We start from the raw sequence: 15,871 nt of genomic DNA on the forward strand, positions 1-15,871 counted from the left end.
TAGTACTTTACCAATACATCCTCTTTCCAAATATACAACTTAAGCCTTGGTTAATTAATGAAAATATTGTTTGTTTTAAAGTGCTTTACTGATATATACGTGTTCTTAAAGTGAGTTTGTTTCCAATAAAGAGAACTTAGGAGTCAAGAAACGAGAAAAAAGGTTTTTTTTTTTTCAAAATCAAGAACAACACAATCCAGACAAAGTCGAGTTTAGTTCCATGAATAAGGCTAAAACGTTGATAAACAAAAATATCCTTGAAAAGAAAAACAAAACGGCAGATAACTTCCATCAAGATTCCCAATCCCCAAACAAAAAGGTATGTGAAGCCTTCAATCAGAGACTCTTATCACATGAACAAGTTGGGTTTGGAGGCCTTGTAGGTGGTCTTGAGCTTCCTGGTTGGTGGTCTGACCTTGCGGAACACCAATGGGAACTTGATTTTGCTGTTGTGGAACTGCTTGGTGCTCTCCCTCTTGCAAAGCTTGGCAGGGACAGTGGCGGTCTTGATGATCTGGATGCAAGGGAACCTGACGCGGTGTCGCGACGCCATCTCGGTGTACATCTGCTCCACGGCTCCGTTCAAGGTGGTGTCGCGGTACTCCTTGTACATGTTGTGGTATCCAGTCCTGCTCTGGTACCTCAACCAGATTCCAAAGTTCTTGATGGTTGTTGGGTTCTTCTCAAAGATCTGCAAACACAATTCAATCACGGATTATTACATCAGTAAATGAACAATAAAGCTTATATAAAAACAGATAAGAAAACATGACGTTTGTTTAATATTATTACTAAATCATATTGAACAAAGATAACACATTAAATCTATGAACTTTGAGCTTCACATAGTAAAACAATGTGAAAGTGCTATGAACTATACCAAACGCAAATATTAAACTAAGCACACAAATACAATTGCTTTCAGGATAAGTTAGGTCATTTACAAACAATGTACTCATCAAAACTTCGCGAGATTATATGAGCTTTGAATAAGCTATGTGAAAGTCCATGTAAACTCTAATTGTTATAGTAGATTTGAGTGTCAAAAGCTAAGAACTTTAGCAAATGAAACGAGTATACTAAAAGCACACAAATACAATTACTTTCCACCCAAGTTAGGTCATTTACTACATTTCCTAACACAATAATGAATCTACCACAACTTCATATCGTCTAGCGAGATTAGTCATTCCATTAGATGAGAAAGGAGAAAGTACGTACCTCGTTGATGGCGAGCATCTGACCGTTACTCTTCTTAACCTTCTTCAGCTTCCTCAAGAAGTACCTAATCCAGATTACAAACTCATTGTTAAGAGATCAATTAAACCAATAAAAGAGAATAAATCAATAAGAGAGGCGATATAAATAAATGACTAACCAGAACTTGGACTTGGCACGAACCTCGTTCGTGGCCCAGAGCTTCATCCTGTAGATCTTAGGCTGCACATCTTTCTCTGTCGGGAGAGCTCTTCCGACAACCTGGTACTGGTGAAACTGCGAAAGAAAGAAGAAAACCCCCCCCAGATTAGATTCAAACAATGGAGACACTGAGATAGAGAGAAAGGATCAAAGTGCTTTACCCTGAAAGCGCCCATTTTCGTCGGTTGAAAGCTAAACAAATGGAGACGGCTTAGGGTTAGTGCCGTTTATAAATCAGCGTACGCGAAAACCCTATTAGCAAAACCGAAATCTCAAAGCCCAATGGGCTGATAATTATAGATCATTTCTTAAACCCATCCAAATTTAATATGTTTTTTTTAAGGGAAATTGCAGTAGATAACTATGAAACTTATATTTAATTAGACAAATAGACAACATACTGTTTAATTTTTCATAATGACAACGTTGTCCCTATGTAGCCGGTCACATAAAGGAATAGAAGAATCTGACACAAAACACACTTGTGCATTAATTCTGAAAAGACAAAGATTTTTTTTGAAAACCTTCAATGTTTTGCAACAAACCAGAGTTTCCATCTGTTTAATGTTTATATTTCTCTCACTCGTTCTTTCATCTTCCTAACATTCTCTCTTTAATTGGTTTTCAATCTCAGATTTTACATGATCTCTTCTTCTTGTTTTTCGAATTCTTTTTGTTTTCCTCTCTTCTTGTTCTCTGTTTATTTAAGAAAAAACTCAGATCTAAACAAATTTGAATTCCATGGCTAACCAGAGTTGGAGATGGCAGAGGAAGAGGCGACATGTCTCTGAGGCGGTGATGGTATCAGAGCTAAGCAAATTTGGATTTCATGGCTAACTAGAGGCGACAGAAGTCTCAGAGCTAAGCAAATCTGGTTTTTCTCTCTCTCTCTCTCCCTCTCCTCCTCCCCCCCCCCCCCCTCTGTTTTGAATCTTTTTTTATGGTTAATATCTGATTTGGTTCAACATCAGTTTCAATGCTCAAACCTTTGTTTGCTTATGGTTAATATCTTGTCTCCCTTCCTCTCTTTGTAATTGATTTTTTGTTTTATTTATAGATCTGAGAAAATAATGATAAAACGGGAAGGAGAAATGGTGGTGTGACGTCAAGCGTGGTGCGGTGATGAGAATCTGAAGTTAAGAAGTTAGAGAAGAAGATATGTCGGAGAAGAAGAAGATGAGGCGGAGAAGTATGGTTCCAAGCTCGCCGTTGTCGTTACTTATCTCGAGTATCGACTTCAGCTCTCCCTTTCGGTGATGCAAGGGAGCTTGAGTGCGGTGGAGGAAGCTGAAGAGGCTCGATGGCTGTAGTGGTTGAAGGCGGCATTGTTAGGGGTTCCTCTTTAATCCAAAGAGAAATGATGACGGCAAAGATTAATGACCGGATAATCTTTTTGTTAACCGTAAATTTGCTAACTTTGATCTACCGAAGCTAGCTTTGATCTAAGTCGAATATTTTTGCTAACTGCAAATTTGTTGAGCATGTTAATGTTTAGTAATTCATAAACACTACAAAAAAAAAGTCTACATTGATAGCAAATTGTTATAGCACGTTATACTGGTCGTAGATGATTTAAATATTTCTGTATTATATTATAGCATTAGATAAACTCTATGGTAGAGTGAAACCTAAAATAGCACTTAATTAATATTATTTTAAAAATTAAGCGAGCGGAAATATAAAGTCACAGATACCGCCAACACTTAGCGAAAAATTAGATTTAAGCGCCAAAGATATTTTTTAACTGGTTTCAACAATGCTATCAAAGACATATAATATCATTTTTATAATGATAAGAAAAGCTCTTTGAACCCCTAAACTCTAAATATGATTTTAAACTCTAAACATTGTTTTAAACCCTAAACTTTAAAGACAACCTTTAAACCTCTAATCTTTTCATGCTATAACTTCAAATCTTAAAATTAAAATCAAAATTTAATCTTTTTAATCTTAATCTATAATTTCCTAAACACATATCTTTAATCTTTAATCAAACTCTATATCTTAAATCTTAACTTCAAACGTAAACTAAACATTCAATATTCTAAATATAAACTTCAAATCTAAATTATTAAATATTTAACTACAAATCTTCTAGTATTCAAATCTATTATTTTCCAATCTTAATCCAAAACACTAAATTTTAACCCTAAACCTCATATTACAACATCAACACCTTAAATCATAAAACTAAATTTTACTCTTAATCATATTTTTTTTTGTAAATCATAAAATATAAATTTGAAACTTTTCAAATTTTGAATCAAACATACAAATTTATAAACGAATTATAAATCAGATTTTTTATAAACATGCAAATTTAAAAATGATGACCAAAATCATAATGTTAATATTAATCTAATATTTTCAAACTTAAACATCAATTCATAAAATAAATATCAGTTTATTAGGTTAAAAAAATAAAAATTTAGACTTAAATTATAAACTACAAAATATTAATTTTGAAATAAGATATAACTAATAAAAATCACTTACAAAACAAATTATCAAATATGGAAAGACAAAACAAAAAATAAAAGTAGAAAAACAGAAACAAAATTGTCTGGCCAATCAGATTAAAATACATGGATCACACTTTTGAACCGTTAGATTAACTTAGATCTAAAGGTTAAGATTTCTTCCTTTTAATTTTTATTTTCTCTTCTCCCTCTCTCTCTCACTCTCAACTCCGCTACAGAGATCTGGGCGCATGTTCTTCTCCTTCATTCTCATCTCTCCCATCACTCTCCAAGCTTACTGTTTCTCTCATCTCTCCTATCTCTCTCCACGCCTCTCTCATCTCTCTCATCTCTCCCATCTCTCTCCCACCGCGTCTCCTCCTCGTCTCACCACCACCACCAGGGTCGCCCTCTCTCCACCACCAGGTTCGCCCGCTCACCACCACCACGGTCGCCCTCCCACCACCACCACGGTTGATCTCTCTCTCTCTCTCTCTATCTCTTTGTATCTTCTCTCTGTTTCTGTAGTATGAATCTGATGTTGTTTTGTTTTGGTAAAGATAGTTGGGGAGGCAAGGTTCATGGTGGCTGGAGGAGGCATGGTCCATGGCGGCTTGAGGACGGAAGTCTCGTGGCGGCTGGAGGAGGCAAGGCTCATGGCTGTTGGAAGAGGGGCAAGCCTATGGAGGAGGCGGCTGCAGCCTTTTTTTTTTTTTTTAGGTTTAGATTTGGTTTAGTGTAACTCTGGTTAGAGAAATTGTAGTGGTCTGAGTTTATGTTATAATTTCTGGTTAGTTTTGTAAACCAGGATTAATTTGTAAACCAATTTTAATATATAAATAAAATTTATTTTAATTTCAATATAAAACAATTTTCAATTTAATATTAAATTATTTTATTTCGAATTATAATTAATTTTTGTTAATTGCAGTAAGATCTATCATAGCACGAATATATAAATCGTAATCAATTTGTAACAAAAAAATAGTGTTATATTTAAGTTAATAACATCATTGAAATATTGCTATCGTACATGTACATTTCATAGCATTTAAATAAATGTTATCGTAGATGGGATACCTATGATGGCTGCCGATGACATAGCATTTCAAGTTTCGCTATGAAAGTTCTACAATAGCGTTTATCGTGTGCTAAGAATGTGCATATTTCTTGTAGTGAAACAAAAATTGTCTATAAACCCTTTATTTTGGATGCTAAACGACAATTAGTTGGTTTTGTAATTTAAATGCCGCATATATATTTTGGATCAGTCTTGTTTGACAATAACTACACTATTATTTGATAATGCATATTATAACCGGAAAATAAATAGATACTTAAGATTAAGACGGTAATAACCGGAAAATGATTTTTGTATCTGTAATATGAATGTTAATTATAGCAGGATTAAAAATTATGTTTTTAAGTTGATTTATCTTATGAGATAGCATATTGTGACACATGAGTTTTAACATTGTGTGTTAACATTACAGAGTTTTTTTCATAATTAAACATAATATGATGTGGTAAATTTTTATTGGATAGCATTTTAACGGTAAATGCACCATATTCGAAATTCAACTATTTCGATTGAACCCAAGAGATGAAAAAAAAAACTCTATCTTTTAGCTTCAAAAAATAAAGAACAATACTTAGGTTCTAGGGTTTGAGTTTAGAGTTTAAATTTAGGGTCTAGGATTTGGGTTTAGGATTTGGGTTTAGGATTTGGATTTTGGGTTTAGATTTAGGGTCTAAAGTTTGGATTTAGGGTTTAGGAATTGGGTTTTGGGTTTAGGGTATAGATTCAAGTTTTAGGAGTTTAAATTTAGGGTTCACTCAATCCTTTATAGTTTCAGTTAATAATTTATTCCCTCAAGAATAACGACTTAGGTTTGTCTAGCTTGTGAAGAACACCGTATTTGCATCGTCTAGTTCTTCATTATGTATCTATGTATCAACAAATGGTTGTGAACGCATTAAGAAAAATTGTTTGGAATTGATCTGATATATATATATATATATATATATAAACATTAGAAACAATATATAAAGATATTTTGTATTTGCACCTTTAAAAAAAAACTGTCATCGTTGTTGTGAGATGAAGACAAAATGACCGGCAACTAGAATTGTGATTTGATTCAAAGCGCCATGGAAGGTTAGTGGAGTCATTTAATTCTCCACCATCTCCTGGTTCTCAAATTTTTAAATAAAATGCACGGTTTCCCAATTTCCATACAAAATATGTATATTAAGCTAATTGACCCATTTTTTAATCTGTTCGAACTTTGGTCCACAATTTCTTTTATTCAAAATCAGCTTTAACTTGTTAAATGTATAAAATATTTTGACTCTGGAATACAAACAAAAATAATCCTGTGTAATACCTACCCCACTAGGCCAATCACATTATTATTAAACTAGAATTTTTTCCAGTTGCTTTGTAATTTGTACAAAATTAAAACATACTAATTTATTTAATTTGACTAGATGATATTTTAAGGATCTGGTTGAAAGCAAAATCTGTCAACGTAGAAGTAAATGTTTGTTTGACAATGGTGAATGACTCTCTTACTAATTGTGCCGATCGAGAAAAAAACATTCAGAGTTTAATTCTCGTTCGTTCTGTTTATGAATAAGTGTCACTATAACATTTTTCACACAAATTAAAAAAGTCTTAATTTGTTACTAAAATATATGTAAGTTGTTATTAATTATATATTTTTGACCAATCGTATTTGAGATAAATAAAATTATTTATAAAATCAATGCAGTTTACAATTAAATTTCAGCTGAAAGTAAATATAATTTGCATTGAAATTGTAAAATGACATATTTTTGTGTAACAAAAAAAAATTAGTTTGACACTTATTATAAAACAAAAAGAGTATCTTAAACAGTGTAAAAGTGGTTGGATACGAGTAGGTTTGGGTTGCTAAGCAATTTGCATTAAAAAATATCTCACTGCATTATATTGTATGATTACGTAGATACTATCTACGAAATTATTACTTACTGTTCATTTTAATATCCATAGAGAAGTTATATACATATACTACATTTTTCATTGCGGATTAGTCTGAACATTTCTATAGGTTCGGCTCGAGTATAAAAAATATTCTTAAGATGTTTACTTATATGTTCCACTTAACTCATTGTATGAAATGCGAGTTCAAAATTCATCTCCGCTTTAATTATTACGGACATGGTGAAAAGATTGTGGTCGTGGTCAGGGTAGAACTGGAATAACTCTCAATCTGGAAGATTTTCTATCATAGCAACAATGAAACTTTTCTTTGTCTGAAAAATTATTTTCTTCTTTTTGCAATCTTGTCAGCTTATACGTAAATGCTGCCATTAAGTGTTTAATCGATATCGTTTGCCACTGTTATTTATCCTATTTCACCAAACTCATTAAACTCACTAAGAGATCTTCTTGCTGGTTCAAAGCTAGCTGACAGACGATAAAGAGTTCTGCAAAGCAGTCTTTGCCAAAAGTGTATATATGATGTCGAGTTCAAGTTTTCCGAAATAGAAGTGAAATCAGTAGAAGAGGAAAAAGAGGATATATGATTGATATTACTTTTTTTATATACAAATGATCATAATTAATTTACAAATATGTAGTTAATAATAGCATGTCACATGTTTATATATCCAATCCGGTTGTAATTGTAGACAAGGCCTCTTGTATATATTCCAACGATCTAGATGTGCAAAATATTATTGAATTTTGCGAATTTGTTTTACTTCTAGTATGGATATGGTTTTGGCTTTCTATCAGATTGTATGTATTTGTACAACCGGGATTTATGGTCTTTCCAAAAGAGAGAATAATATAAAATAGATTTAAATTTTGAAAATTGATTACCCACATGAAACTCGTTATAACTAGTCAACTACACTGATGCACAAAAAAAATACATGAAGAAAAATGACATCTTACAAGTTACAAATTGTATAACATTCTAGGGCCACTTGCTTCCACAGACACATAACTCGAACATTAATAAAACCACACTCTCCGTCGACAAAAAGGTAAATTAAATAGTAAAGGATACGGGTGTTACAATAAAAAAAGATACGTATTATCCGTGTATGTAACTTGTTGTTCAAGAAAAGACTAGATGTAACTTATCGGACACTGTACTCATTTTATTTACGTTATATTAAAATATTATTATTTGTCTATTTTAATGGATTTGGATATATTATCTTATATATTAATTGAGAAGTCACTTTATTGATTTATGCTGATGTGTCGCTCATAGAAGAGTTCTCCAATTAATTGTTATAATTTGATTGGTTGATGCTTTTCATTATTCATTTACTTAATTAAAATTTTTAAAAGAAAACAATTCATAGAATTACCCCCTTGTTCGGAACTACGCTAGGCGTTAGTCGGGTGTTCGGACTGGGCCTAGCGCCTAATGAAAAACCCGGGGAGTATACGGGGATTAATCGCCGACCTGTTTTTAAGTTATTATAATACTATGTATCTAAAACACAAAAACTTCTCATGGTCTGGTGGTTATAGGAGTGTTTGCCTCCTATCCAACTCCGGGTTCAAGTCCCATTTGACTCAATGTTGATTTTTTTCGATTTTTTTTAAATGAGTGGCATTTATGTAAATAACTCATCGCCTTTCTCAGAATTCTTTTAGGGCTTCATGATTTCTGAAACAACTTTTTGCGGCCGCCATAGATTTTTTTGATTAATCTTTAAATCCTTTGGGTTTTAACTGTAGTTTGCATTATAAGCTTGTAGATCTACCACATATAAACCGATTTTCGACTTCAGATTAACAAAAAAACTAAACTTTCTGTACCACACCGCCTAATCCTCCGCATACAACCAAATCGCCACGTTCGGAGACCGCCGACCGTTTAATCGCCGGAAAGTCGCTCCGCGGCGGTCGCGTTTTAGAACACTGGAATTACCTAATCTAATCTATGTTTCCAAACATACAATTAAACATCTTAAATATAGATGAATTAACATAATTTGTTAATAGAAATAATTAAATATCTAGATTACATTATATAAATTGATAAGATAGATATAAATACATATGATACTATAGAAACAATTGTAAAATCGATTTTTATTATGTTTATATTAGCAGTGAATAAAATAAATCATAGATTTTAGAAAACTAATTAATCTAAACTTAATAATATTAATTAAATTCACTCATTCACTATATATATCTTATAAAAATGTGTCAAATGAATGCAAAACAGCCAAATATATAATTCTAAAAAATTTCAATCATTTTTTAATGACAATGTGATATCATATCTTATATATTAAAACAGAAGTCACAACCTTGATTCATGTGTGATTTTTTTAAAAAATGGACCTAATGGATATATTCCTATAAAGTTATGTTACATTTAATATCTAATCTTATCATTTAAATTTTGGGCCTACCAAAATTTTATTGGCCTATCAATAATTGGATTTAAACAATAGATGATCCATATGATTTAAAGAAAGTATAAATTAAATATATATAATTTAATGTTGTAATACTATACCTCCATATGTTAATTATTTAAATATTTGTCGATCTTAACTTTTAAAATTATAAAGATTTTTTTTAAATAACAAAAATCATATTATCTAACAATGATTAGTCTTTACTATCTTAAACCAATGAAAACAAATTTTAAACTATATAGTTTATTTTAAACATTAAACAAAGACTAAATGTTTAATTATTTACTCGATAATATAAATCTATGAAGAGGAAATTTTAATTTTTTAAAAACTTTCTAAATTTGTAAAATGTTACAATATCTTTGAATATGACAATAAAACAATATTTTACTAATATTTATATATATAGTTACCATTTTAATAAGGAAATAATAATTCGAAAATATATATAGAAGAAGATACAAATACATGTGAAAGTTTAAAACAATCTATTCAATGAAAAAAATATACCTTAAACTTATTATATTTTAAAAATTGATAGACACATATATATTGTAATATATACCAATTTAGAATTGAAAAAAAAATATCTATATAAAAAAAAATGAAAACAAAAACCTGCGCGGTTGCGCGGATCGAGATCTAGTCTTATATATTAAAACAGAAGTCACAACCTTGATTCATGTGTGATTTTTTTTAAAAATGGACCTAATTGATCTATTTCTAGAAAGTCATGTTACATTTAATCTCTAATCTTATCATTTAAATTTTGGGCATACCAGAAATTTTTATTGGGCTATCAATAATTGAATTTAAACAATAAATGATCCATTGGATGTATAGATAGTATAAATTAAATATATATAATTTAATGTTGTAATACTATACCTCCATATGTTAATTATTTAAATATTTGTCGAAGTTAACTTTTAAAATTATAAAAAAAAAATTTTAATAACAAAAATCATATTATCTAAAAATGATTAGTCTTTACTACCTTAAACCAATGAAAACAAATTTTAAACTATATAGTTTATTTTAAACATTAAACAAAAACTAAATGTTTAATTATTTACTCGATAATATAAATCAATGAAGGGAAAAGTTTAATTTCTTAAAAAATTTCTAAATTTGTGAAATGTTACAATATCTTTGAATATGACAATAAAATAATATTTTACTAATCTTTATATATATATATATAGTTACGATTTTAATAATGAAATAATAATCCGAAAATATATATATAGAAGAATATACAATTACATGTGAAAATTTGAAACAATATATTCAATAAAAAAATATACCAAAAATTTATTTTTTTAAAAAAATTGATAGACACATATATATTACAATATATACCAATTTAGAATTGAAAACAAAATGTTTATATAAATATAAATAAAAACAAAAACCCGCGCGGTTGCGCGGATCGAGATCTAGTATTACATTATATAAATTGATAAGATACATATAAATACATATGATACTATAGAAACAATTATAAAAACGATTTTTATTATGTTTATATTAGAAGTGAATAAAATAAATCATAGATTTTAGAAAACTAATTAATCTAAACTTAATAATATTAATTAAATTCACTCATTCACTATATATATCGTATAAAAATGTGTCAAATGAATGCAAAACTGTCGAATATATAATTCTAAAAAATTCAATCATTTTTCAATGACAATATGATATCATATATGCGTTATCACTTTTAGAAATGATTAAAAAATTATATTTAAAACATAACAATTGTATGCTAATTTATTTAAACGTATTTTAATCTATAAATTTTTTATTTAATTCATCTATTAATATAAACATATGAATTAACATTATTATATGGTAAGTCATTTAAAATTATATTATTTGGTAATTCATTTAATTTATTATATGGTAAGTCATTTAATTATATTAATCAAAGTATTTTTCACATGATTTTTCTAGAGTTAATACTCTATTAATATAATTCATATAGCTTGAGTATTAGCATGCTTATTTTTAATAGAAAAAAAGGAGACATAAAATAAAAGAAGAATAATAAAATATGTTTGTTGTGTTCTTGGTATTTTTATATTCTTATGTATTTAGATTTTATTTGTTTGTCGAGATACATGTACTTTTTTTGTTACAATAAATGTGAACTAATTAGTTTTATGTGTTATTAAAATGTTAACACAAATTTAGTAAGAAAGTTCAATAAAAATGATCGTCTTTACAATTGTTAAAGTCAAAGATGGAAAATGTAATATAAATTAAAAGTAATAAAAAAATATTTAAAAATTAATGAGATGTATTTTTACGCTATAATAAAATTTTAAAATGTACGATAATAAAATATTAACAAAATTCATACAAATAAAAATATTTTATTTTATATAATATTGGATCTCATATTAATAGTAAGTATATATGTCTAAATAACGACATTTGTTTATTTAAAAATTGAAATATTATTTTTATTAGCTAATCAGATTTAATTAATATAGGTATGTTTTAATTTAATTTAAAATAAATAAATAAATAAATTTTAAAAGATATGTAAACCATGATTAATTTTAATTAAAAACATTTGGTTGAATGAGTTAGTGTTTGATAAAATAGTGTGATGATCAAAGATAATTTAAGGAAACATTTGTTTGCTTAACCCATTTGAGTTTTATGTTAAACACTAAATTAAAAAAAATGAGTGAGAAAGTGTGATTTGGAACAAATTATGAGAAAAATTGCTTAAACTACTATTTTTCTAATACATGTTTTTATGTTTACCTTAACCAAATTTATCCTTATTTTTAAATAGATAAATCCTACTATATTTTAATTGAGAAGCCGCTTAATTGAATTTTGAATATGTGTCTTTAATAGGTTAAGTTTTTTAAAATTTGATTTTAATCAGATCTAAAAATAAAAAGTAACTCTAGAACTAATTATTACAAATTACCAAATAACACAAATAATATTACAGATGATGATTTATGGTAACTAATTGTAGAATTAGAGAAATAATATATATGTTTTATCAATTTCTTTATTTTTATCAATTAGTTATATATAATTAAATAAAATACTTTAGCTTTTTTATAGAAATAAATTTAATGGTTATATATTATTATGTAAAATAATTATATTTGTAGGTAAGGAATTAGTATAACTTTTATGTTTTTAAAGCCCACACAAAACCGTTTACAAAAGTTCTTTCATGATGAAAGCATTCGATCATTGTATTGGTTATAATGGAGTTACGCAAAAAACAACACACTTTTTTTTTCTTAAGAGGTAGAGTAGTTTTGGTTTTTCATGTGTTAAACTAAAATATAAAGTAATTCTACAAAAAATTATCTAAATTAATTATAATATTCTTTTCTATAAGAAAAAGATTTTTAATGACTAAGGTTTATGTTTTTGAACTATATTAAATCTCACATATCTTCTAAAAATACATACTGAATTTTTTTATTATCCAAATATTTGAAATTAAAAATTAAAATTTTAAATTTCTAATTATTATTCAAACATTATAACAATGTAAAGATAATATATATATTTTATATATAATATAACTACCCGTAAAATTGCGGGCAAACACCTAGTTTGATTTAAAAAATACTCTATATACTAAAATCCACACTAAGTATTTAATAGTGATCGAGAGTTTAATCTGGAGAAGAAAAGATGATGTAGGCAACGATATCTTTACAACACAACGATGTAATCAGATTCCAGTAGGCAAAGATAGATTTTATTGATGAATAAGATTGAATACAACAAGTGAAATGAGATCGAGCGTTACAAACGGGATTGATATGAGAAAAGACTTAAAGCTAGGAGAAAATAAAATCGATGTGTATGTGTAGCTCTCTCTAGGGTTTTCAATGTGTCCTCTATTGTCTCCGGTCGATCTCTTCTTATAGTGGAGTGAATCCGCGATCTCCGTAACCGCTCTGCGATCTCCGGTTCTTCGAATCGATCTCCTCTTGCTCGTCGGAATCGGGATTCTTCATTGGTCGCGCGGCCCAAGTCACTTAGACCCAATTACTTAGTTGACCAAAATTGGGTACAACAAATACTACTTCAATAATTTTAATATCCACATAATTTTTTTGAACAATTATCAGACTGAATTTAAATATATTTAAAGTATTTGTAAATTTAAATTTGAAATTGAAAATAGTACTTTATATTGTTGGACGCTTCAACGTCTATCGTCCTATCCTATATTATATAATCTCATGTGAATCCATCCATGATTTATACTTAATTATGACATTTTATATTTGATTTAAAAAATAAATCCAATCTTTTCACAAGTTTCAACCAAATTTCCATATCATACGTTGAGCATATCTTTTAACACAATACAAGTAGTAGTGATTGTCATGATCTTTATATAATGCTAAATCAAATCTTGTAATATATGATGATCAATAATTTTTCATAATTTCATGTTTGATAGTCTATTGTATATATTAGAAGATAACAATACCATTGTACAGTTTAGATACGCTATCTTCTAATAGTATATTATCATCTCAAACTAATGTTTTCATGTCGTATAATTTTGTCTTCTTCAGAAAAAAATTAATACCAATAAAAACTCTTGGGTCTGCCATTGGCATCATCTAAATTAACTATACATACTTTTCCACCTCACCCTTCCTTAAAAATAATAATAAGACACATGTTTTATTATACTCCCTTCGTTTTTCGTTTTGATTATAAGTCATTTTAGAATTGTGCACATAGATTAAGAAATCATTATTTTTTATATTTTATAAATAAAAACATCATTAATTATTTACCTAACCACAAATCAACCAATAATAAAATAGAAGATACGTATATTATCATTAGTCATATAACATTAAATGTTAATAAATTTTACATAGAAAACCGAAAATGTCATATAATTTGGAACATAAAACATTCTCTAAAATGACTTATATTACAAAACGGAAGGAGTACAATACTGAAATTCTTGCAACCTAATATTAAATCATAGAGAGAGAGTACATTCGAGAGGATCAATCATAACAAATACGCTATATGTGAGGTGATTCAAAAAGGTAATAAAACACAAATAGATGATAAATGATAAATTATTTTTTTTGTGTGTTTATATGTATTATATATTTGATAATTTTCAAATTTATTGAGAAATTTAAAGAATATGATCATTTGCATATGGTATGAATAAAGAATGAAAAGTAAATAAAATAAAAAATATATCCATTGTTTCATCATGTTTTTCACAAAACATAGATTGGCTTTCTATTCTCCATATCAATGAATGCTTCCATAGATAGACATCAGCCATGTTCTTTTAGAAGTTGCTGCGACACACTCGGACGACTGCAAAATACAAAGGAAAATAAAGAAGTTGTAGTTTACAAAAAAAAATAATAATAATAAGGAAGTTGCCGCTGAGGGGGGAAGGTGGTTGAACTTTGTGTATTTTCCTTAATGTCCCAAAAATATATGTTTCGTCCAGTAAACCAAATACAGTGAGACGTAAATATATATATTCTGATTTTATTATAATGCTAACATTATTTAAATCAATTTGGCTGTTATATTTCAAATCAAAATTTATTGTAAATAAAATGTTGATAAAATAAGCAACTTGTTTGAATTTCAACTCCAATTATTTGATTCTAAAGTCAGTGTATTCAACTATTCATCGAAGATTTCCAAATCTAGTACAGAAACAAATAATTCTCTATTAAACTATTACTAGATCTTGATTCGCGCAACCGCGTAGATATTTTTTTAATTTATATACATAAATATTTATTTTAGATCATTGGTGCTATACATTTTTAACGTTAATCATATATTTGAATATTTATATAACTATTTCAAATACAATAATTTCATAGCTTATATGTTATAATTAATCAATTGTTTAAAATCGTCACAGGCATTTGTCGATTCTTATTATATATTTATCGTATTGTATTTGTATTTAGCTACTGAAAAAAAATTAATATATGCATAAAACAACATATCTGAAAATTATTTTGTGTTTAATTTATACTAAATTCTGACCCACCGTCCTTCAAGGCTAGATTTTCTTTTAGCAGTATTTTTTACGCTTATTCATTTTAGATAATATATTATTGGATATACAAAATTTTAAGATACATAAAATTTTTATACATGTATTATATAGTTTGTGAATATTAAGCCGTTTGTCATCATATTATATTTTTAACATAAATATTTATATTTATGAAAATGAATTTATCAATTTAATATAATCTATCATATTTAGTTCGATATAATCGTTTATTTTAACATGATTTATTATTGTTATAAAATAAATAAAAACAAAATAGAATTTTTATTTTTCATTTTATGAACGATAACTGAATATATATATATATCAATGCATAATAATAATTCTATTTAAAATTAAACTATATCATTATTAGAGTAGTTACAAAGATTTTATATTATTAGCTTTAGTGAATATGTGGAACTTACCAACATAATTCTGGTTTTATTTCTAAATTTGAAATTTATATATGAAAGTTAAATTA

The 15,871-nt window shown here is 28.0% G+C and overlaps 1 protein-coding gene and 1 long non-coding RNA gene across 3 annotated transcripts; one reads left to right on the top strand and one right to left on the bottom strand.

Annotated features, from left to right (window-relative positions):
- Window positions 1–148: 148 nt before the first annotated feature.
- LOC106432800 (60S ribosomal protein L18a-2) lies at window positions 149–1,727 on the bottom strand. Its single transcript, XM_013873648.3, has 4 exons — window positions 1,581–1,727; window positions 1,379–1,494; window positions 1,222–1,285; window positions 149–691 (listed from the first exon to the last, which is right to left on the bottom strand). Exons 1-4 carry the CDS (start codon window positions 1,593–1,595, stop codon window positions 350–352), a joined length of 537 nt encoding a protein of 178 aa, XP_013729102.1. The 5' UTR covers window positions 1,596–1,727; the 3' UTR covers window positions 149–349.
- Window positions 1,728–1,888: 161 nt separating this feature from the next.
- LOC111205494 lies at window positions 1,889–4,880 on the top strand. 2 transcript variants are annotated; one of them, XR_007322607.1, is made up of 3 exons: window positions 1,889–2,293; window positions 2,477–4,351; window positions 4,439–4,880. It is a non-coding gene; the product is annotated as an uncharacterized LOC111205494 (long non-coding RNA). The 2 variants fall into 2 exon arrangements; XR_002658121.2 differs by having other exon boundaries at window positions 4,443–4,880.
- Window positions 4,881–15,871: the final 10,991 nt, after the last annotated feature.

The sequence above is a fragment of the Brassica napus genome, chromosome C4, assembly GCF_020379485.1.
Source record: "Brassica napus cultivar Da-Ae chromosome C4, Da-Ae, whole genome shotgun sequence".
NCBI classification, from domain to species: Eukaryota; Viridiplantae; Streptophyta; class Magnoliopsida; order Brassicales; family Brassicaceae; genus Brassica; species Brassica napus.

Bases quoted from the DNA above. Each gene is read 5' to 3' on its own strand.
- LOC106432800 (XM_013873648.3), bottom strand. The intron at 1,286-1,378 runs GTTAGTCATTTA...AATCTGGATTAG, and splicing joins CGTGCCAAGTCCAAGTTCTG to GTACTTCTTGAGGAAGCTGA. The intron at 692-1,221 runs GTACGTACTTTC...TTGTGTTTGCAG, and splicing joins AGATGCTCGCCATCAACGAG to ATCTTTGAGAAGAACCCAAC.